The sequence below is a fragment of the Vigna unguiculata genome, chromosome 5 (assembly GCF_004118075.2).
Source record: "Vigna unguiculata cultivar IT97K-499-35 chromosome 5, ASM411807v1, whole genome shotgun sequence".
Lineage (NCBI taxonomy): Eukaryota > Viridiplantae > Streptophyta > Magnoliopsida > Fabales > Fabaceae > Vigna > Vigna unguiculata.
In genome coordinates this window covers 11,779,156-11,803,249 of record NC_040283.1, presented here as the reverse complement: position 1 = coordinate 11,803,249, position 24,094 = coordinate 11,779,156, and the positions used below count along the sequence as shown (strand labels likewise).

At 29.5% G+C, this 24,094-nt stretch overlaps 2 protein-coding genes and 1 non-coding gene across 3 annotated transcripts; 2 read left to right on the top strand and 1 right to left on the bottom strand.

Moving 5' to 3' along the window:
- Window positions 1–13,935: 13,935 nt before the first annotated feature.
- LOC114185735 lies at window positions 13,936–16,857 on the top strand. The gene is made up of 6 exons (XM_028073620.1): window positions 13,936–14,428; window positions 14,635–14,707; window positions 15,150–15,325; window positions 15,641–15,704; window positions 15,805–15,853; window positions 16,502–16,857. Exons 1-5 carry the CDS (start codon window positions 14,309–14,311, stop codon window positions 15,819–15,821), a joined length of 450 nt encoding a protein of 149 aa, XP_027929421.1. The 5' UTR covers window positions 13,936–14,308; the 3' UTR covers window positions 15,822–15,853; window positions 16,502–16,857.
- A 1,981-nt stretch (window positions 16,858–18,838) lies between these two features.
- LOC114184101 (putative lipid-transfer protein DIR1) lies at window positions 18,839–19,642 on the bottom strand. The gene is made up of 2 exons (XM_028071343.1): window positions 19,277–19,642; window positions 18,839–19,014 (listed from the first exon to the last, which is right to left on the bottom strand). Exons 1-2 carry the CDS (start codon window positions 19,608–19,610, stop codon window positions 18,998–19,000), a joined length of 351 nt encoding a protein of 116 aa, XP_027927144.1. The 5' UTR covers window positions 19,611–19,642; the 3' UTR covers window positions 18,839–18,997.
- A 4,324-nt stretch (window positions 19,643–23,966) lies between these two features.
- TRNAP-AGG lies at window positions 23,967–24,038 on the top strand. The gene has a single exon. It is a non-coding gene; the product is annotated as a tRNA-Pro (tRNA).
- The last annotated feature ends 56 nt before the right edge of the window (window positions 24,039–24,094 follow it).

Genomic DNA, 24,094 nt, shown 5'->3' with positions numbered 1-24,094 from the left:
AAGTTAAGTTCACTGACTCGTTTATAAGTCTTTTTATAAGATAGGGTAGTAAGTAGACTTTTAAATTAAACTAAATTTTCAGACAATTCATGTTCAATTTACGAAAAACATATATAAAATTAAATAGGTTAAACGTAGACTTAGCAATTATAATATATAAAGGCACAAATCCCTCAAATTCTTCCGTATACTGACATGTTTCTATCAAGTGAAACAAAATGGACAATTTCATGGTAAAAGGAACAGAGAAACTTTATGTTTAAGATTTTTGTTGCACTTACTATTATGCTGTTTGTAAATCATAATCAATAATGACCAAAATACAAGTGAACACCATTAGAAACTACAATAGTTTACAACAAAATTAAAGTTTCAAATTAGGGCAATAGTCAAGAGTCAAGACACGTTGTTGAAAGACAAAAAGGTTGTCTTAATTATTTTGTTTCTAATGGAAGTTTCAAATGAGAGCAACTAAAATATAAGATTATGTATACAATGGAGGCAACATTTTGAAAAACTATAATTTTTTAAAATAAATTTAATATTAACTTAACTCTTCAAAATTATAAGATTCAAAACTTTATTAGAACAGATTTTGATGAATGACCGTAATATTATATTCGTTAAATATTCTATATTAAATAAAAATAAGACTAAATTATATTATATAAGTTTTCGATTTAGTAAAATTGAATTAGATACAATTTTTATTATTTTAATATGATAGTCATAAAATTATATTATAATTCAGATTTAAGTTTATCATGTCATTTATTATTGAATCCTCTCAACTTTTATGTTCAATATATTTGATGCGAAAACACGATATTCTCAATATAAAAGCTTTGTTAACATTTTACATCAATTAAAGATAATATCAAATTATAATATATATTAAAAAAATTGAAATTTAAATATAACTCAGTTCAACTTCACATAAAATGAATTTCCAATTATATATATATATATAATTTATTCTGATTTTTTCATATACACATAGTTTTAAGTATAGAAGTAATTTGTATAAAGAAAAGAGCCCAAGTCGCTACAATTTTAATTACAGAGAAGTAGTATGTATAAAGAAAAGAGCCCGTGTCTCTCCAATGCCCAATTCCTATTGCCGCATTGAACTTTATTAATGGTAATGTTATGGCTGTTTTTATGTTTATAAAACTAGAAACTGAAAAGGAAAGAAAGAAAAAAACAGAGAACCGTACATATGAATTCTGTGATTTTTTTCAAAAATATAAATATAAATATGGTCACAAAGACACAAACAACTATCATAACTTCAAAAAAAAATTAGAAACATAATTAAAGTCCTATTTATGTATACGATCTCTTTGTAATAAAAAAAAAAACTCAGAAACCATATTCTAAAACGTGACTAACCCTTTTTTTTTCTATAAATTTATGACTTCGGTACATAAAAAAAAAACACATCCATTTAATACATGATCCTAAGAAACAAGTGCTACTAGATATTAAAGATGTCTAGTACAACCTATGGAGACAAGACAATGAATTGAATGTTAAATTTTATAGTAGTAGATTATTGTAAGGTTGTTTCATAATATATATATATATATATATATATATATATATATATATATATATATATATATATATATATATATATATATATATATATATAAAAGCCACTATTATAGTATAGGACCAAAATCATGCATGATTTGAGGAACAGACAGGGCCTACAACACTAAACCGGTCAAGAGAGAGAAATGCTTCACCTAATTCAAATTATTGTATCTCAAGCTACCATAGCATGTTCGGAGTTAGGATACATACTATTAGGACTGGGCAAAATTAACTTAACTGTATTGTATTTAAGTTAACTGTACTATTTTAAACTAAAAATAACTGAACTATTAATAATAAAATTAAACTGTACTACTTTTAAGTTAAAGTTTAAATTACTGTACTGAAAACAGTTAACTGTTTAGACCAGTACAGTGAACTGTAGTTAGATGGCTCTCTCCTCTTTCCACTTAAAAGACTCCTTTCGGTCCTGAATCTCTAAATCCCACGGCCCACATTCCATCACGCATCCATCTTAATCGCATGCTCACTCACTGATGCATTTTCTCCTCCGCTCTCTCTCTATATATACCAACACTTTTCCTTTTTATTTACCTAAATAATATATTTAATTATTTATTTATATAATAATACACGCAAAAAAGAATAATCACTTCTGCTTCAACTTCTTTCTTTATATACCCAACCTGTATAATATATTCATATTAATCCTTTTTTTCTTTCTTTATACTCACAATTTAAATCTATTATATTTATTAATGAAGCAGGATTCACGTGTTCATTCTTTTTCTTTTTAAATTTTAATTCATAAAATATGTTATTGTAATAATTGAGAAATTATGATAAATATATTTTGTTAAGATTTGATGACTCAAACCAGTAATAATATATTTTGACTCAAGTTTATTTTATTATTATTATATATATACAATATATACTTTAAGGCATAATCACATAAATTAGTACTGGTATGGTTTTCATGATTTGAAATCAAATTAATAAAATCAGAATATATTTTGATTCAGATTAACTAATAATACCCGTATATTTTTTAATATATGATTGGATGGAAAATGCAATTTAGAATAACATATATAATTACTTTATCTGTATTAAGTAATAAATATTTTATTTGATTTGGATGTTTAAAAATGGTTTAATTATTTTTATTTGAAACTTATTTTATTATTCTTTTATCATAAATGATATTTTCCATTTTTTAATACTAAAAGAACTATAGTTAATAAGAGGAACACCTTTCTCTATACTTTTTAATGAGGATCCTAAAGAGCTTGATGAATTTGAACAAGTTGAGTTTATATGAAAACTTTATATACTTTTTAGTTGATACTTTATATGAAAGCCTAAAATATATATTCTTTTTGTAGATATAACTTCTCAAGACGAAGTGGGACCTTCAAGTGCAATTAATTTAGATGATTGAAGATGTATTAAGATGTATTAATATTTTGATGTTGTTTATGGGAGAACCTACCGGAGAACCTATGTATTAAGATGTATAATTATTTTGATTTTGGTGTATTGAAGTATGAGACATATTTCAAGTATTATTTCCTAAGCACTTTTAAATTATAAACTTTATATTATTATTGCGTATTACAATCATATGTAATTAGTGCAATTCGGTTCAAAATAATGTAATTCAGTTAAAAAATAGTGCAATTCAGTTCAAAATCAATGCAATTCGGTTCAAAAATAGTACAATTCGGTTCAAAAATAATGAAGTTTATTCAAAATCAGTGCAATTTGATTCAAAAACGGTTCAAAAATAGTGTAGTTAAGTTAAAAATGAGTGCAGTTCAATTCAAGAATAGTGCAGTTCAGTTAAAAAATAATGCAGTTCAGTTCTGATATAGTGCAATTCATAAAACAGTTCAGTTTATAACAGTTCAGTACAATTCATACTATAGTGCAGTGCAGTTCAGTACAGTGCAATTCAGTCCAGTTTATTTTTCAGAAAAACAGTTCAGTTCAGTTCGTCTGAATTGTTTTTCAGTTCAGTGCAGTTCATACGAACTGTGTTTTAGTTCAGTGCAGTTTTTGGTAGTTCAGTGCAATTTGGTTTATTTTGCCCAGCCCTACATACTATAGCTATTTTTAAACAAAATTTTCCTTTTATTGTTGATTAGGCATTCATTCAAGTATTGTACCATATCATAACCAAAAAAGGTATATCCATTTCCATTTTTTCTTTTCATTTAGAAAACTTTATCCTAATAATTGATAAATTTGTTTCAATTAATTGTGTTGAAACCAAAAGGTTAGAATCAAGTTGCATTTTGAAACTCATTTGTGGATTATATTTTAGTTACAACTTAATTAAAAAACCAAGAAGCGAAATATTGGAATCTTTCAAATTAATAAAAGTCTCTAATATTTAGCCATGAGAAGAAAACTCAAATTGTCTGAAACTACAATATCTAAACCAAATAATAGTTATGTGGATCAGTTTACAAGGATTTTGGTTATTTGGAAAAAATATTTGAGTTAAAATGGGTTCGGTCGGATATAAAATTTAAATTAAAAAACGACCATTGTTGAGTCCTATTAACACTAGTCATAGAAAATTGATCAAAAGATGTAAAATAGTTAATTTGAGTAACACATCCCCTCTAACCGAGGTATATTCATCTTGTACATGGGACAAGAAATTAGTGGATGGCCTGGTAGCGGTCTGATATCGGGTAGAATAGAATGTCCAAGAAAGTTTGCTAAGATAGGCTCTAACCAAACTCTGATACCATATTAGAAGTGAGTTTTAAACACAACTCAACCCCACAAAATCGACTTGTAAGGTGAGGATTGTACTTACTTATATATTGTGAATTGGCTTTATTCTAGTTGATGTGGAATTTCCAACAATAAATATACCTTATAATGTTAATTTAACCCTTTAGAGAAGAATATTTAATTAAGGAAAATGATATTTTAACCTACTTTTTTTTGACCCACTTTTAACCCATCACTTTCATCGCCCTTAGATCATCTATTTTAATTTTTTGTAGTGATGTGATGTGATGATCTAAGAGTGATGAGAGTGATTGACTAAAAGTGGATCAAAAAAAGTGGGTTAAAGTATCATTATCCCATAATTAATAAGATTCTTAAAATGATTTAACCATAAATTTTAGAATCTAGATTAGGATTTTGTTTAACCTTATAGAATTTAATTGCATTACATTCTAGGTAAGGTGATTGTATGATCTATCAACCTACTGCCAAGTTGCATTCTTCTTTATTATTTCTACGTACCTCCTCCACTGTGAAAACTTTCCAATAATTTGTTGTTGCAAAATCTTGATAGTTTTCGAACTTTTGCATCCTCCATAAGTATATATCTTCTAATAATGTCTTTGTCTCTATTTCATTATTTAATTCCTTCACATGAATAAGTTTTATATATTTAGTAAATAACTATAAACCATTACTTGATTTAATGGTGTCATAGATATTAACCATTTAAAATAAAAGGTTTTGCTGTGATAATCTATTGTAGATAAATAGAGATGTTGTGACAATTTATTTGGATAAAAATCATAAGGATAGAATGCATTTAAAATGTAAAATATAACATTTGACAAATCAATAATTTACACAAAAATTATTTTTTATAATTTATTTTAGATAATATGAAATCGATTAAAAATAATTGTCAATCGATTGATTTCACTTGAAGTGAAATCAAATGATTAATTGTTATTTTAGTCAATTTGATATGATGGTTATATAAAAGTCATTCAATATATTAAATATTCTTTTTAACATACTAAATAACTATAAAAGTCAAACTAATTCTAGGCTAAATAAGGGCGAATACACAAATCTTTAAAATTTAAAGATTCATCAAATCTTCAAATCTCATAAGGACAACAAAATTCACTAGTAGTTATGTCTTCACATTTGAGGTAGTGCGATTACATGGAGATCAGCTAAACAAACCATTATTGCAATATCGACAATGGAATTTGAGTATGTTGCTCTCGGAATGGCCGATAGTGAAGTTGAGTGGTTGAAAAACTTATTAACAAACATTCCACTATGAATGAAACCAACCTCATCTATGTCAATACATTGGATTGCCAATTGGCAATAGCTATAACTAAAAACAAGAACAACCATGGAAAGAACATACATATACAATTGAAACATAATTTGATGAAACAACTACTAAAAAGTGGAATAATTCTCCATTGACTATGTGAAATTAGAACAAAATCTAGTAGATCCTCTGACGAAACCCTTAGGAAGAAACATGATTTTAGAAACATTGAGGGGAATGAGGCTTTAGACACTTGCAAACAAACAAGTGATGATAACCCAATTTTTGTGATTGGAATTCTGTGAATAAGGTTCATATGGGTAAAACCAAGTCACTTGTTAGTTTTGATAGTACTAAAGTGATTTTAATCAATTTTGTCCATTCCTATGGTATGTAAAAGTATTAGAGACTGCATTATTGTGAGGTTAAACTTTGTAATTAAAATTTATGTGGTGTAAGAACTTTGTTTAAACAAAGTTTATAGTGATTTTCATATCCTTTATGCATGGTGTATTATTTGCAGCATACACCTGATAAAATTACCTATATGAGTGTGAAGTGGCGCTACTTGTATGAGATCTTGGCATGATTTCTAGACCACTCATGAACAACGGGCATGCACATGACCTAGTAAGCACAATACAACAATAACAAAAAGAATTGTAAGGGTGAATTGGGATTGATAAATTGCTAATAAACACTAAATGTTTGGTTCTCGAACTAAGATTGGTTCATATAGCTTATTATACTTGCTCTCATACATTATATCCTATGTGAGACTTAGGATTTTCTTCTTTTGTTCTTTCTATCTCATAATTTTTGCAATATGTGGGGGATTGTTGTAAAAATAGAGTTTATATATAATGCTGGAAAAAGCATTTTGCAACACTATAGTTCATCTCTTATTGCTTGAACTGAAACCCACTTTTGTCACCATGACTCCTTCAATTTTGGCAACAATTAAGAGCAAAATACATGTGGTGTAGGTCTATTACAACAAATCCTATGTTGAGCTCGAGTCGCACATTGTGATTCCACTTTCGTAAGAAAAACAATGAGTTGGAAGTTCCGTCGCTGATGAAGGAATGTTGGCATAGGAGGTTGAGTTTTCTAAACCTATCTACACCTATAAATAGGTGCTCCAATGCTCTCAGAAAATATACTTTCATGCTTTCATTCTTCTCCTCTCTCTCTCTCTTTCTCTCATTCTTTTTCTCTCTCTTATCTTTCTTTTATTAAATCCTTGGTTATTTAATTTTTTACTAGTTTTGATAGTCTTTGAAAATTTGAGAAGTTTTCATTTGTATCCTAAAATACATGCACGATACACCATATATAAGTCCTTAAGGACACTAAATATATATACAATATGAAACTCTTTTCTTCGTGATAGAGTAAGCTAAGCCAACACTTATATTAGGGGTGGGGGGGGGGGGGAATTCAATTTTCTTGATCCAATCCACTTTTGCTCCAATTCAATCCATTTATGTTCCATTATATTAAAAATCCAATCCATTTAAAATCTATTTTATTGGATCTGGATTTCAATCTGATGTACATTTTACATATTTTATGAATTAGATATCATTCTCTAAATCCAAATTTTCAAATATGGATAATAAAAAAAAATCCAATCCAAATTTTTAACCTAATTTTTAGTTGGTTAGGCTGAAGATCAGGATAAACTAATCCAAATTTGGTCGTATTTGTAACATGTCAAAATTTAGACCACAATGTTATAGTATATTAACACTCTAGTATAAATTAAGAACATGTAAATATAAAAATATAAAAAATTATGAATATTCAAGAAATCAAATCTTTTAAGTGTTTAAATCAAAATAATTATAATAAAAATATTACCACAAAATAATATACTTCGAATAATAAAATAAATTATAATACTTATATGTATACAATAAAATATTTTCGTTTGCAATTATAATAAAATATATTTATACATAAACAATAAAAAATTTAAGTTTACGTAAATATATGTATATATAATTATAGGGTTAAATATGTTTTTGGTCCCTCAAGTTTCAGCGAAATTTGGATTTAGTCCCTCATCAAAACTTTTGACCAATTTAGTCCTTCATCTTTCAAAATGCGTGAATTTAGTCCTTTTAACCAAATTTTGTTAAGTTTATCTGACGTTTCAAGCGTATTTCATGATAGTATTTAAATTATTTACACTGTTTAACACATTTTTGCTTCAATATTAACTTAAATACTATCATGAAATGCGCTTGAAACGTCAGATAAACTTAACAAAATTTGGTTAAAAGGACTAAATTCACGCATTTTGAAAGATGAAAGACTAAATTGGTCAAAAGTTTTGATGAGAGACTAATTCCAAATTTCGCTAAAACTTGAGGGACCAAAAACATATTTAACCCATAATTATATAATATATGTATTTACGGTTATAGATAAATTTTATATATATATATATATATATATATATATATATATTAATGGTAATACAATGAAAAGAAGATGGACAACACTGGATATAGAATGCAAAAGGAACCTTCATCACAATTTCTACTCCACATACATGCATCAACAGGATAACATATGATATTATGAACGATTAATGTCATATTAATTTTAATGTAATACAGGATAAAAATTTTTTGGAGAACCTAATCTTTAATTAACGAGACTAGCCCAGGAAACTGAAACAAGAAAAAATTATAGTGCATTCAAACTAAAGGCAAGATTGCAAATGCTACTATAAATAAGGGCGAGGTAAATGAAAGGGGAAAGGAAAAGAGAGACGGTAAGAAAAAAGAAAAAGAAAAACACAGTTTGTGCGAGTGTGAGAAGTGTGAGCACAGAAAAAGGAGATCAATAGTGAAAAGAAAGAAGGCAAAAACGTTCAACACCAGATAGTAGTTACAAATTTATATTTTAGTGTACATTGTTATTTATTTATATTCATCTCTAGTTATACACCGGTCCTAGTTGTTTAATTTATATTTACTCTCATTTATTTGGCCGTTTTGAATAAGTTGGTCGTGAACGAAATTTGACAATATTCAGCCGAGTCGGCCCCGACTGAAATTCAGTCAAGTCAGTCCAGTTGAAATTTGGTTGAGTCGGCTCTGGGCCAAATTTGGCTGTATTCGGCTGAGTTGGCCCTAAACAAAATTTGGTCACATTCGGTCGAGTTGTCCGTAACCGAAATTTGGCTGTATCTAGTTGTGTCGACCCCAATCGATATTCGGTCAAATTTAGTTGAGTCAGCCCCTATCAAAATTTGGTTGAGTCAATCTTGACCTAAATTTGGTTGTATTTGGCCAAGTTGACCCCAAACGAAATTTTTTTGTTTTAGTAGAACCAATCGCGACCGATATTTGGCACTATTCAGCCGAGTCGGGCCCAAATGAAAATTTGTCGTACTAGGTCATGTAGGCTGCAACCGAAATTTGGTTGTTTTTAGCCGCGTCTGGCTCAATCGAAATTGGTTGAATTCAGTTAAGTCAGCCCGACCAAAATTTGGTTGAGTCAGACTTTGCCCAAATTTGGCCGAGTTGTTCCCGTGCCGAAATTCGATCGAGTTAATCCTAACCAAAATTTTGTCAAATTCGATCGTGTTGGTACTAAGAACACAAGTTTTAGAAAATTCAATTTAAATTTATTTTATAAACAATGGATTATGAATTTGAACTTGATCAAAATATTTGGATCTATATGTAAATCTTGATACAAATATTTGGATATGAATTTTAAAAAAATCCAAATTAATTCTACTATAAAAATAAATTTAAATGAAAAATTTAATCCATTTCTTTAGATTTAATATAGATGTGAATTAGATCATTAAAATTTTAATCCATGATTAGCACTAACTTATATTATACCTTTTGTGAAATTAAAAAGAAAAAGTAGGTTTATGTGTAGGGGTCTTGTAGGCCCATTGCTCTACAGTGGGCCAAGGTCCATTAACTCTAAAATCCAAAACGAGTTCTATGTATATCCTCGATTCTCCAATTCCATGGTCTTTTATAGGGTTAGATATTTTACATTATTTAAAGTTATTTAAAGAGAAGATAAATTTTATATTAGAAACTAATTTTGCAGGATGGATTAAAATGAAATATGAGTGTTATGTTTGTACGGTTTGATGATGAAAGGAAGAATATAGATGCACGTAACTAAACGAAAGTGGTTCTTCTCTGGAGCTCCCTTTGGTGAAGAATGAAGATTGGGGACAGTAGCATGTGGGAGGAAGTGGAAGATAGGAAAAATGCACGTATCGCAAGGCTCGACCCTTAGTAGTGAGTGATGAGTGTATCTGTTTGTGTATTAGTGCCTCTTCACATACTCAACCTTCAATCTCCACCCTTCTTGTGAGGGACCCCCTTCCATTATAAACCATACTTACCCACTTTAATTAATCAACCATCACTCTTTTCACCAATTCATTTCTTAATAAATTATCTCATATCTTATATCTCATATCTCATATCTATCTCATCCCTATTTTAATATCTCAACTTGTGGGTGTGCTCTTTCACCCTCTTTATCCAAAACTCAAAAGGGACGATTTTTCAACCAATCCTTATCCAAAACCTCTATTTCATACCCTTTTTCATCACTCCATCTCTTATTCAAAACGCTTATGAATCTCACCAAATCATTTCCACACTCAATCACACAAATAACATGATTCCTTTTTGAAATTTACTAAACAATTTATGAATAAAAATGTTTGGATTGGATAAGATCTGAATTATGATATTGCAAATAATGTTATGGTTCATCTATCTTTATCATTGTGCCCTTTTCAAATTCCAAATTTAGACCGAGTGTCATTTTCTACCCAATTCTTCCCAATTGCCATTCCATTCCCCTTTTCCTATTGTATGGGTTAATAGGACAAGAACAAATCTGAGGTATTTTAAGGTGGTGTCTAAACAAGACCAAAGAAGGTTCACCTAGTTTAGGTCCAAGATAAAAAGATAAGGTCACATTCACATAACATAAGCTGATATTAGGTAAGCTTTTTTTCTCTATCTCCTTCCCCAAACCTATATACCTATGCTCAATAACCCTAATCCCCATCAAACTTTCTAATAATTTTCTCATCATATATATACTTTTCTCTCTAGTATCATATTTATTTACTCTTTTCTTTGAAAATGAGTTTTATTTCCTTGAAAACGATGTTCCTTCTTCGTACGCAATAAACCATCAAATCAATATTGGTTTCTTTTATTAGTTATATGATTTATTTGGTCAAGCTGGTGATAATATTTGTAAAGATTAATAATGTTTTAGATAAAACTCAATTTAACCAATAAAATCGGAACACCTGTTTTTTTCTTTTCAGATGGGGTGGTGAAAAATTAAATTTGCTTTGATTAATGAAATAAATAAGAGTAGAAATGTAAGTTTGAGTAGAGAAAAGTGAAGAGCTTTTGGGTGTTTCTTTTGTAAAGTCTAAATTGTCTTTGAAACATTTTTGTAAATTTAAATAAAACAAAGTGTACATTTTTTTTTCGTAATTATGTGGGTGAAGCAAAAATGGACAACGTGATTTATCTCTCAAGTGGGTATCATCCCTCTAATAAAATCATAGTTATAATGTTTCAAATAATACAACTTCAATTTAAATTTAAACTTTAAAAAGATAATTTGTCTCTCACACAGTCTAATTCATCTTAAAATACTAAAAACACCGGATATCTTAAATATGTCCAAATTAATGTTGAACCGCAACCTAAGCAAAGTAAACAAACAAACTATAATGACGTGAAAGGCATAAAAGTAGATATTATATGTGATAGTTATTTTTGTTCGATAAAAATGATCTGTTAATAAATAAAACCACTTTTAGTTGTAACAATGTTTTCTTTTGTCAATAAATATGCGTTTGTAATCCTCTGAATTGTGATAATACTTCCAACTTGATTTATTTATTAAAATAAGGTTAAAATATTTTTTTTCCGAATTTTCAGGTTAAGTTTTGTTGATCAATTCTAAGTTTAGTTTTTATATTCAAATAGATTTCAATTTTTGTCAATTTTGTTTAATTTGATTTTTTTTAGTACCGTTTAAATTATTAACTGTAATGAACAGTGACGGACAACTGCCACTTCGTGATTTTTTTCTTTTTAAAATTTTTAAAATTTTCTTTTAAATTTTTGTAAATGTCCATTTGTCAACCCAGTCGTGTTACGTGTCAGAGTCAATGTTTTATATTCAATTTAGTTTCTATATTTGTTATTTTTGTTCAATTCAATCTTGTTTAAAATTGAACATTTTTGTCTCTCTCGAATTTGGAACAAAATTTAATTTTTATATTAAAGTTATAATGATATGAATTCTAATATATTTAATAAAAATGTGAATTTTAACATAAAATTAAATTTGGTCTTAATTTGGAAAGAGAACAAATTGGTTCATGTTTGTTCTGATACACCCAATAAGTCCCTCATCGCTTAGAAGTCGAGACAAAGTGAAGTTAAATACCCCTTCCTCCCTCCATCATTTGAGGCGCCTTTTAAGGACAAAACCATGACGGAACTCCACGCTCCAAAATGAACAATACCCCGTGTGGTCTAACAACTCCCCTTGTCCTCGACTGAAGAGACTTGTTCCGGTACATTCAATAGTCCATCATCGCTTAAAAGTCCCTAACGATGGTGATGACTACCGGACCGACGACACGTTGTTAGGTTGAAACGTGTACATTTACAAAAAAAAAAAAATCAATGTTCATGACCGTTAATGATTTTACATATGACTAACCTTAGCTTTCCACTTTATTTTAATTTGAAGTGGCGCACTTAAAATAAAAATAATTACTTTTACCAAAGGTTTTACTTTATTTTAAAAAAATATATACATTTTTAATTAGATATCTTTACATTATAATTATTTTAAAATTTAATTAATTGTATTTATATATTACATTGTTATAAATTTATGAATATATTACCGATTCTCATATTTATTTATATTTTAATTAATTTTTTAATAATTTAAATTTATATTTTTGAAAATATAAATTTTAATTCTATAAAATTTCAATCAATTTTCCATAAACAGGTGTGTAATAAATAATATAACATATATAGCATTTGAATGTAGCTATATTTAAATTTATTTGTTTATATACAATATGTATTCTACTTTCTGTTCAATATGTATTATAAATAAATATAAAAGTATTTATATGAAAAATTAATTAATATTTTAAAAATTTAAATTTAAATAATAAAAATTAATGAAGCATAAATAAATATTAAAAATATTAATAATTTTTTATAAAACTATAATGTTGCATCAAAATTTAGAACTTAATTACTATAAATAATATCAGTTACAAAAAGTTGTAAATAAGTACATCTAAATATATCTAACTATAATATATTTTTTATAAAGTAAAATAAGTGTTATCATTAAAAAATGATTCTTTAGAGTGGGGAAGTTTTAATAAGAAAATTTTTAATTATAAGTATTAAATATTTATTAATGAAGAGAAAAGAAATGATTGTAGTACAGTTTCCATATTGGAATAATTATAATCATTAAGTATATATATTTATTAATGAAGAGGAGAAAAATAAGTTTAATGCTTGGGAGACCTTCCTTAATATATGTTAATGAGATTTTAAGAAAGAATTAAATACACCGTCAGATTTTTAACTATTAGTCTAAAATAAATTGAAAGGTCAAAACTAAGAATAACACAATTTAGTTACTTCTAGAGTAAATAGACCCATATGTTTTCATATCTTGATATAAAAAATTATATTTTTCATTAATTCAAAATAATTTTGATGAAATATCTTATTATTAGAATATGCCTTATAAAATTCAAAATATTCTTATCCTTGAAAGTTGAAAATATTCTTTCATCCTTTTATTAACAACAATTAAAAGTTATTAAAATATGAATCTTATAAGGAATTGTATTATAATAATAATTGTTAAGAAATATATTAATTAAAAATATACATATAAAATAAGACCACAGAAAGTTAATTAAAATCTTAAATGATAACTCTTAGGAGTTATGTAAATAATTTATAAAACTTAAATTAATAACGTTTATATATTTATTGACCTTGAACTTGGAAACTGTAGTTCACAAAAAAGTCAAAAGTGAAGGTCCCTAAGAAAACAATGGGCAAAAGGGTAGGTTTGTCATTATCCACTAAGGAGAGTACAAGATTGGGATTTTGCTTTTGGGCTCCATCTTGTGGACCCAGAAATCCACGTGGCATTCATCTGTTGAGCCTCTTGACACTATGAATGTCTCTAGAAGGTGATCAAACAGAGAGAGTGACACTCATCTCTGTTCTCTCTGAGTTTTTCTGATGAGAAAGAGAAAGAAAGAAAATCACATAAATTACATTAAAGTACCAAAATTTTCACCGCAGAACCTTACTTTTCCACCTTATAAAAGAAATCGGTGTCACCAAACGTTTCACTTACAACGTTTCCTCTCTTTAGCCACCACCCTTTCACGTGTCCTTCTCTTACCTTGTTCGCTCCGTCTCTTGCCGAGGAAAAGGAAAAACCTCAATTGGGTTCCTTTGTTTTTCTTATTTCCTTGTTCCCATAACGAGTTTCTTTGTGGGGGGTTTCTTACGTGAAGTTTTCACCTTTGTTGAAGGGGTGACGCAGAGATTGTTGACACAGAGGTTAAAGGGTGGTGCTAGTTGAAAAATGGAAGGAAGGAAGCAAATGGGTTCTTCTTCTATTACTTCTGAGCTCTTTGGGCCCAATCAGTCCCATAAATCTTCTGCAACTGGAATTTTTGAATCTATGTTTCCTCCACCGTCTAAGGTGAGATGTTTGTTCGGTTTGATTTTTGATAGTTCAATTTTATTTAATATTTTTTCCTTATCTGCATTTCATGCTTCACATGAACGATTTTGCTGTGTTTTATATCGGCTTTGTTGTCCTGATATGGATTATGGTTTGTGATTTAACGTTTGATGTGTCATTAAACAATATATCCTCACCACCATCATCATTTTGTTATGATTCAGGTGTTGGGGAGAGAGTCTCTGCGTTCTGAAGCAAGTGAGAAAACTGCAAGTGAGTGGTGGAGCTCAAATATTGGTATTCCCGGTTATTATACTCTAGTTTCGCCACTCTTCTTTCAAGTTTCGTTAATTTTATGTAGATTTTTGGAAATGCTTTAAAATGTAATATTAATAAAATATCACATTATCTGTTGGCTCTAATCTGTTTCCTGTTCAGAATTTTCCTTTGTTATGTCTTGGTATATGCTTATTGCGTCCTTAGTGGTGTCTCCTTCATTCAATTCACCAAATTGCTATACATTCCAGAGTTCTGAGAACCAGTTAATACTTCATATTAAGAATTCTTATAAATACTCTGTTTCGAATAGAATTTAACTGTTAGTAAGTCAAGATATTTTCATATATGGATGAAACCATACGAAATGGATATGTATTCAATATTTCAATTACTTAAAAGCTTCTGATTAATCAGTGGATATTATTATTTTTTTTTCAATTTTTCTTTGCTATGAATGCAGATCACATCAGCAAGGAAAGTGGTGGTGAAACTCAGAACACAGCACATAAGGATGTGAGTTCTATGTATCAGGAACAAAAAGTTCAACCATGTCAGCTTAGCTCATCAATCCATTATGGTGGCCAGGACATATATTCTCGTCCTAAGAGTACACAGGATTCTGAATTCAATTCTTTGGTGATTACAGTTACTATATATTGTTTGTATTATATAGTCATTTTCAAAGCGTACAACCAAAAAACCAGAGTATATGTGTGTATGAAAACATTCATGTCTTGCTAACTCAAATCAAATGTAAATATCTTGCAAGGGAAAGAACAGTTACTATATTATCTTGTTAAACTGATCCCTAGATAGAGTTTAAGACAATTTGAGATATCTAGCCAAGAGAAATTAGTTATTATTTGTCTATGTTGTATTTTATTTAATTGATAATTTTTTTTTCATACTATGCATACTATTAGGAAAGCCTAACATGTTTTTTTTATTTAGATGTACAAGAAAGATGGGGTTGAAGATGATTCAGGAACTGCTTCAAGAGGAAATTGGTGGCAAGGTGATATATATTACTATTGATTTCACAATTGGCCTCTACTGTTCTAATTGTCAGTCACTGGTTTTTTATTCATTTTCTGTCTTGTAACTTCTATCCACAGGGAGTCTGTATTACTAAGATCGCACTTGCCAAGAAATATGCTCCTTAAGGTATACGAGTTGCTTATAGACTTTGCCAAATGGTACTCTATAGATCTGATTAATTTTCATTTCCTTGAACTTTTCACTCTCTTAGTATAGTATAGTTTATTTGAAATCAAAGTAGCCTTTGAAAATTTACAAAAGGATTGTGAATGGTTTGAAATCAACTCGACTGAATCAGAAACTAGAAGAAAAACATGGAACTACCTCATCCTACTCTCGAATTACGCAGGGATAAAGAAAAAGGAAAATCAAAGGAGACAATTACTACTTCCATAGGTGATAAATGTCATGAAAAACTGTAATTATGTGATTTGGTAATAGATTCAATCCTGTGAGCTTTTGATGTTCCATTGTGATTCAGGCACAATGGAGAGTTATATTCTAGATTGTGTTATTTCTTCTTCTTTAGAAAATCTTTGGTGAAAATTTGTAAATAGGCAACCTACCCTCTCCCACAATTGCATAGTATAGAAAATCATAAGGAAAAATGACCAAAGGAGAAGGGTCAGGTGGACCTTATCGATTTTCATTATGTACCCGCAATTCCATATACATGGTACCACATTTTTGAACTGCTATACACGTTTCCTGTTTTATATGTAACATCTTTTGATTTTATGGTTTGTGATTAATGAGTTGTTTGCATTTATGCAGGTAAATAAGAGGATAGTTTAGCAGTTTAGGCCATCTTTTGTTGCGTGCACCAGTTATGAATAGCGTGAACGTTGTGGATGGCTTGGCTTGTTGCTTTCTCCAGCCAAAACAGAATCACTATATGAACCTGTAAAGAGTATAGTATTGAAAACTGTGGTAATGTGAAAGTTGTATTGTATGGTATAGGAACTTCATGCATCATCATCAGCTACTCTCTTATGTGGCTGAAGCTTTTAAGCTTTTACTTTAATGGGAGGAACCCTCTTTTACTGGTTTCCCCTCTACTTTGTATTTCAGATGTTGTAAGTGAGAACTCATCATTTATGTACATATAATATATATATGTTCGTATATCATCTTCCTGCACTTATGAAGCTGAGTGCAGCACTAAGAGTTTTAAACACATTAGTTATACCAAATCCATCCCTCTAGAAACTGAGACGTGGATTAAAGCAAGTACACATTTTATTCCATTAACTTGTGAGAGGACATGGTATATATGTTATAAGCGGGCCAAAAAGTTTTAAAAGTTTTGATAATCGAAGAACTAGGTGTGATATGCTTTTCCTTTTTTCACATGATTAAGTGATGGTGTTTGGAAGGTGGTAGATGCTTGGGTATTGTTGGAGCACATTGATGGGTAATAGATGTTGCAGTACTGGGAATAATAAAGTGGTAGTGAAAAGAATGATGATGTGTGTTGTCCATGGAAGCCAAGAAAATGCCACGCAGTGCTACAAGTTAAAACACTCTTGAGATGGAGCACGGTCCACCACCTAGGAAGCATATTTATGTAGTAACATGTTGCAACACTTCGCTTACAAACGTGTCCACTCATCTTCAATTCTCTTCCAAATTATTTTTGCATATCCATGCTGGGACACGACATCTAGCGGTCCTTGTCTCTCCTCGTTTTAGAGATTTTTTTGTTGTGTTTTTGCTGGAGTGTTAAAATGTACATTAAATAAGTGCGATAGAATTGGATCAATTAACTTTGTAAAATGATATATCCATTATAACTGGCCTATATGAAATTAAAATTAAAATATATTTTAAAATTAACAAAGTTATGTAAATGTATAATTTTTTTATTAAATAAATTTTAATTTTGATATAAAATAGTTCAAAAAACACTTATATTTAGAAGAAAATATTAAGATAAAATTAATTAAGAGACTATGAACTCATTCTAGCTCATGTTTACTACGAATATACAGTTTTTTATTAGTTTACTCCTGATATACATTTTTTAATGGGTAGGATTAGAAGTACCGAGACCATGTTTAAGACTTTTTCACTATAACTAACATATTTTGTTGTTATGGTGTTAGAATTTCAATATTGAATAACTGCAAAATCATCAATGAAAAATTAGTATGGTATTTATTAGGTTGGATTATTTGATAACCCAACTTTATTTAATTCTATATAATTAGATTAGGTTGAATTTAATTTATGATTGGGTCAAACTTGGTCTAACCCAGCTCTTACGGGTTGAATAATGGGTTTGGTACAGATGACCCAATACTTAATCCAATGTTCACTACTAGTACTACACTTGTACTATGTTTTTTGTTTTTTTTGTTTTTTTTTTATGTCCTGACATAGTTGAATTAGTTTGGACGAGGGTGTTTCAACTTAATTTATCGATTTACTTGAAATATTAAATTGGTATTTTGATTGTTCTTTTTCAATTAGATTGATACTTGAAATTTAAAACTTTTAATTAAAGAAAGAAAGAAATATTTTCAAGCTATAAACAATCATTATTATTTTTCAATTGATATAGTAAGATTTTTGTTCTTATGTATGATAGTATTATTTCAATAAATATTAATAAACATTTTTTGTCAACATTAATGGTGTTCTTTCACTGACTTGGATACAACTTTCGTTTTCTATTGTTATTTTAAGTTGATATCAAATCATTTGTTTTCTTAATATCTATCAAAGTTAACTTTTCTACAACATACACTATTAAAAAAATCTCATCTTCAAAATTAATTTTAATAACAAAAATAATTAATCATTATTATGATCAATTTAAATTCTAATTTTAATAATACAAAATTAAAAATAATTAGTTATTAAAATAATCATTATTATAAATAAATAATGATAATTAATTTATAATTTAATATTTAAATTTAATTATCAAAGTTTTGACTACAAGAAATTAGTTCTTAAATTGGTCTATGATTAATCACAAATTTAAAAACTAATTTCTTTCATAAATGTAAAAATTATATTCGGTTTAAACACAAATCAAAATTATTTTAAATAATTTAAAAGATGAAAGATATACTTAAACAAAAAATAAATAAATAAACGGTCACGTGACGAAACACATAGTAAATATTTTATTCATGCATTGAGCTGCTGGGTCTTATTCACTTGGAAGTTACAAATACGACAAACATGGAGTCCAGTCACAGTTTGTAGCAGCTGATACCCATATATACTGTATCTTTCATTTCCGTAACAATCTTCACTCTTTTAAGGCAGTGTGTAAGCTGCAAAAGTTACCATTTTACATCAGAATTTGCATATGCACATTGCTAGTTACAAAATAATGAACAGTAATCATAGCAATATACTAGTCATACATATTTTAGAACATTTTCGCAGTATAATGTCTCTTCATCATCTCATTCATTACACAGACGTGTGTTGAATGTTATTACTTATTACACGTAGTTGTAATTGTAGTGAGAAGTGTAATGATTATAACTTGAGTTCTGAGTACTGATAAAAAGAAGGGAGAATGAAACTTACGTCCACACTTGTAACCAACAGGGCGATTAGCGAGGTTGCAACGCTTAGGGATGGTGATAGCAATCTGAGGGTTGACTCCAGCCATTTTAGCTGTGTTTGATAGCAGAACTGCACAGAGGCAGCTAGGATTCTGCCCTATTTTCTTCACCTGTGCACAGCAACTCTGAGAAACACTAGCATTCTCATCTTGTGCTGCTGAAGCACATGGAATAAGCTTAATAGCCTCATTATCTGGGGTAGTAGATTTCCCACATTCCCCAGCACTATCCACCTTTGCAATACTCACAAGCACCACAAACCCAACAACACATGCAAACTTCACAACACCCTCCATTCTCTCTCTCACTTAAACTGATTCTGCCATCAACCCTTCCATCTGATGAGGTTTTATAGCCCAACATGCTCCAGAAAGTGTTTGCTCTGTCACCACCTTCTCGTTAATGGAGCTTGCACTAGGATAAGGAACACTCTCTTATTGCACCACTTAGGAACAAAAAGCAGGTGTAAACACAATTTTGCTCCACCCATTGTCCTATCAAAGTAGGTGTGTCTTTCCCAACAACACAAATTCTTTTTGTTTTTCTTGTTTTCAGATGTAGCCATTATCCATAGTGTGTGCAGATCAAGAGCAATGTTTGATGCCACCTCATCCTCAATCAATTGCAGAACCAATATACTTTATAAAAACCTGTCACCAACTTATCTCAACTACCACCGCCCCCTAATACTACACTTTATTCTTGGAGGAACATACAAAGCAAAATGTACACTCATCTTCTTTGTAGCTTAAAGTATATAAACTATTAGAGCTATCATTATTAAGATATAAATAATAAGATAGTTGAGTAGAGTAGGTGAGTGTGTGTGTATATAAATACTTTTGTATTTATTCATTTTGAATAAATAAAAATTATAATCTTTTATCATAAGAGATCCATTTAAGAGAAGTTTTGCAAACTATCAGAGGTATGATTATATTCCAGTTAAAAAGAGTCTGATTCAATTAGTTAAACAATATAAACTCTCTTCTATACAAAAAAAAAATGAAATTAATAATATTTCATAAATAGAGATCGATTTAAGAGAAATAATTTTAGTTTAAAAATCTGTAGATACGTAATTAGAACAAAAGATTTCATAAGTAGAAGGTCAAGTTTTTGAAAAAGAAAAGGAATTAATTATTATAGAACACAGATCAAATTGTGGATAATGAATTATAAGAGACCAAATTATAATTTAGCATTTTATTTCTTTTCTTTGTATACTTTAATTCGTAAATTTTTTTTATAGTACATTAAATGTACACTATGTCTGGATTAAAATGGACAAAGATAAAAATACTACAAGAACGCACTATTTTAACTTCCAAATTAGGGCATGGGCTGGGTGACGAACACACATACGTTGGCCAAACTCATGCAAAATCGACATCAACTCAAAATTACTTAGACCAAAACATATCTACTTGCGTAAGCATTCAAAAATTATTATTTTTAAGATTTTCGTCGATGGTCGACGCATGAATGTTAAGGTAAAAAAAAAATCAGGTTAAAGTAAGGGGGAAAACATATCAAATTTTACTTTCACTTTCCCCCTTCAATTTTCACCTCCCTCGAGCCTCCAACGAGTGAAGTGGTTCCCTCTGGCGTGGGTTTCCTTCTTTCTGGCACGGGTTCTATTTTTGTAGCACTTATCATTTTATTACTTTCTATTTTTGTAGACCTATATTATTTGGGCACCGGAGCATGAGTGACATATTCAAAAAGTGTATGAGGTAAAAGTTAGAAAACGCTTATCTGATATGCTCACAAAAGCTAGAAAGAAAATGAAGAAACCCAGTTGGATGGGTGAAATAACTTGGATTCAGTTGATTGACTATTGAGAGAGTAAAGAGTTCAAAGACATATCCTCTCAGAATAAAACAAACAGAACTTTAGTTAGAGCTGGAGCACTACACTCTACAGCACCTTGACATTGCATTGGAACTCGTAAGTTTTCTGTAACACGTATACCAAATTTGCTTCCAATATTATTGAACATTTTATATTGTTGGTGATATAATATTACTAATTGCATAACTTTTCTCAGGAGCGAAAACATGGTCGTCTTGTGAATCCAGTTGAGTTGTTTCTTGTCACTCATAAGAAGAAGGACGATACTTAGGTAGATACACATGCATGTGAAGTATATGTAGGTTGTCAATAGTTGATTTAATTTTGTTTGTTCTATACAATTCTGACACTTTTCAAATATTATGAATGAGTATGAGACATATCATCAATGTGTGCAGGACATGGAGACGGATAGTTGTACAAGAACTACAACAACAACAACAAAGATTCAATGTTGGAAAGATGTTGTTGGAGGAAAAACTAGAGGCAGAGTTTATGGCACTAGGGACATGGCTGCAAACATTCATCATGGTGTATCATCCCTCACTCAACCTTCTACTTTAGCCTGCACAATTCATCCAAGACCAGAACAATTTGAGACAGAGAGGCTTCTAGAAGAAGTAAAACAAGTCACTATAAGAGCTGATGAAAATGATAAAAAATATGCTATGGTTCAAGAAGAATTGGGTTTGGTCAAGAAACAATTAGCCATGATGTTGGAGAAACAGGCTACAAACACTTCAACAGGCACCAGTCGTGTGCATCCGCATTATAATGAAGACTTAGATGATAAGCTCGTTCCTTGAAGATGGTACATCTTTGTTTTTGTTCAAATTGTGTATACATTTTCTAAAACTTTACTTTCTTAATTATATTATAGGATACTAATAAAGTGGCTTTAGAGATTAATCTCTTACATATTATTTTTTCATTTTTCAGTTTTCAGAGCAGTCCTTCTCTCTTTCATTGTCAATTATGGCTTGGAGGTGGTTGCTATTAGGTTCTATAGGCTAAGTAGTATAGGCTAAGTAGGAAAACTTAGAATGAAATGCAACTATGACTGTAATGACAATATTAGGACTTTTTATGTGAATGTAGTGACAATATTAGGACTTTTTGTGTCACTGTAATTTGATCTTGAACTGATGGACTTTTGTGTGACTTTAACTTGATCTAATTAAAGTCACAATGTACTTAAATTTTATGTTTGCAATTTCAATCCTAATCTAAATGAATGAAATGATATCCTAGATTACAGGAATGCTGGATTATTCGAAATGTGTTTGGATACAGGTTTTGGCAATGGGTTCCAGTAGTGGATGTAGTTCTCCATCTGGTATGTGCTTGAAAACAAACATTGCATTTCAAATTTAGAATGTATTTACGTCGGCCAAACCCACGCTAGGGCAACGCCAACTATTAAAGTGACAATTGTTTGGCTAGACTTGACCCACGCATAGTCCTTGCTTCAATTTCTTGATTCAATCATGTGTGGGCTTGGCCTCCCAAATTAAGTTATTTCAATTATTCTAACCCACATAAATGAAGTTATTTCGATCATTTGTGGGCTTAACCCACGCAAAGCTCATACAAAAGTGAGAAAATGCATTGAATTCTTCCCATTTGCGTCGTCCTGATTGACAATTTTTTTTTTTTAGTTTTCTATAGTGTTCGTGGGCTTGACCCATACATATAAAATTATTATTATATTTTTTATGTGTTTTCATCGGTTAAGTCGAAGAAAAATGAGCAACAATTGTGCGTCCTCATTTAGCCAACACAAAACACCTTTGCATCCAAAAAATGGGTGTGGTCCATGCTATCATCGTTGAACCGATATCATCATCCTATTATCATTGGTTTTTTGTTGTTGGTGTTCGTTTTTGGTCGACAAAAAGAAAGTAAATTCATATAGTAAAAAAAAGTATGTGTAAAATCAAAATTAAATTAAAATTATAGATATTTTAAACTATGAAGGCTAAGTACTTAAAAGAAAAAAAATACATAAAAAAATTAAACCATCAATAAAAATTATATTTAACTAAAATTGAAATATATTTATTTTGAAAATAAAACCTGTTAGAAAACTCCTACTTTATATTGTAAAATAAAATAATAAAATTCACTTGCTAAGAATTTTCTATTAGAAAAACATATGGAATATATATATATATATATATATATATATATATATATATATATATATATATATTCTTATAAGAAAATTTGAATATTTCTCATAGTATTATTTAGTGATGTTAAAACGGGTCAGTCTAATCTGTTTAAGTCTGTCCCGTTTCTAGTACGTTAAAATCGGGTTGAATTAGGCCAATTCGACATATAAAGGCAATAATATTCTTTTTAGTGACACGTTTTTTTCCATGAGATACCAACTAACTTATTTTGAAACATATTAAATAAAACAATTCAATGATGTGAATATTCATTATTTTTCTTTGCTGAAACACATTTTTTGCTTTAATGCTTTAATGTATAATTCTATTTTTATATATGCTGTACTAATTTTCATAATTCTTTTAAACACTTGAATCATTCATGGGTATGTACATCTCAATGAAATATTTGAGTAATTTTTCTAAAACCCTTCGTATATACATTCCAAAGGAATATTTAGGTACCAGATACAGATGTATGAAGTATGATGGCAGGTAATAAATAAGTAAGCCTTAGTGATTGGAAGTTGATCTATGAAATTTTCACATGCGCAGCGTTATTTTAGAATTGAAAATCAATTACTATTATACTTAAAATGAAATAGAAAATTAGTTCTCATCTAAGGGCATTTGGTCTAGTGGTATGATTCTCGCTTAGGGTGCGAGAGGTCCCGAGTTCAATTCTCGGAATGCCCCCCTTATTAGTTTTTCATTTTATTACATGGTAGCTCTGTTCATCTCACTATCTTTTA

Coding starts and splice junctions, on each gene's coding strand:
- LOC114185735 (XM_028073620.1), top strand. CDS start 14,309: ATGGAAGGAAGGAAGCAAATGGGTTCTTCTTCTATTACTTCTGAGCTC. Junction 14,429..14,634: donor TGTTTCCTCCACCGTCTAAG/GTGAGATGTTTG, acceptor GTTATGATTCAG/GTGTTGGGGAGAGAGTCTCT. Junction 15,326..15,640: donor ATTCTGAATTCAATTCTTTG/GTGATTACAGTT, acceptor TTTTTTATTTAG/ATGTACAAGAAAGATGGGGT.
- LOC114184101 (XM_028071343.1), bottom strand. CDS start 19,610: ATGGAGGGTGTTGTGAAGTTTGCATGTGTTGTTGGGTTTGTGGTGCTT.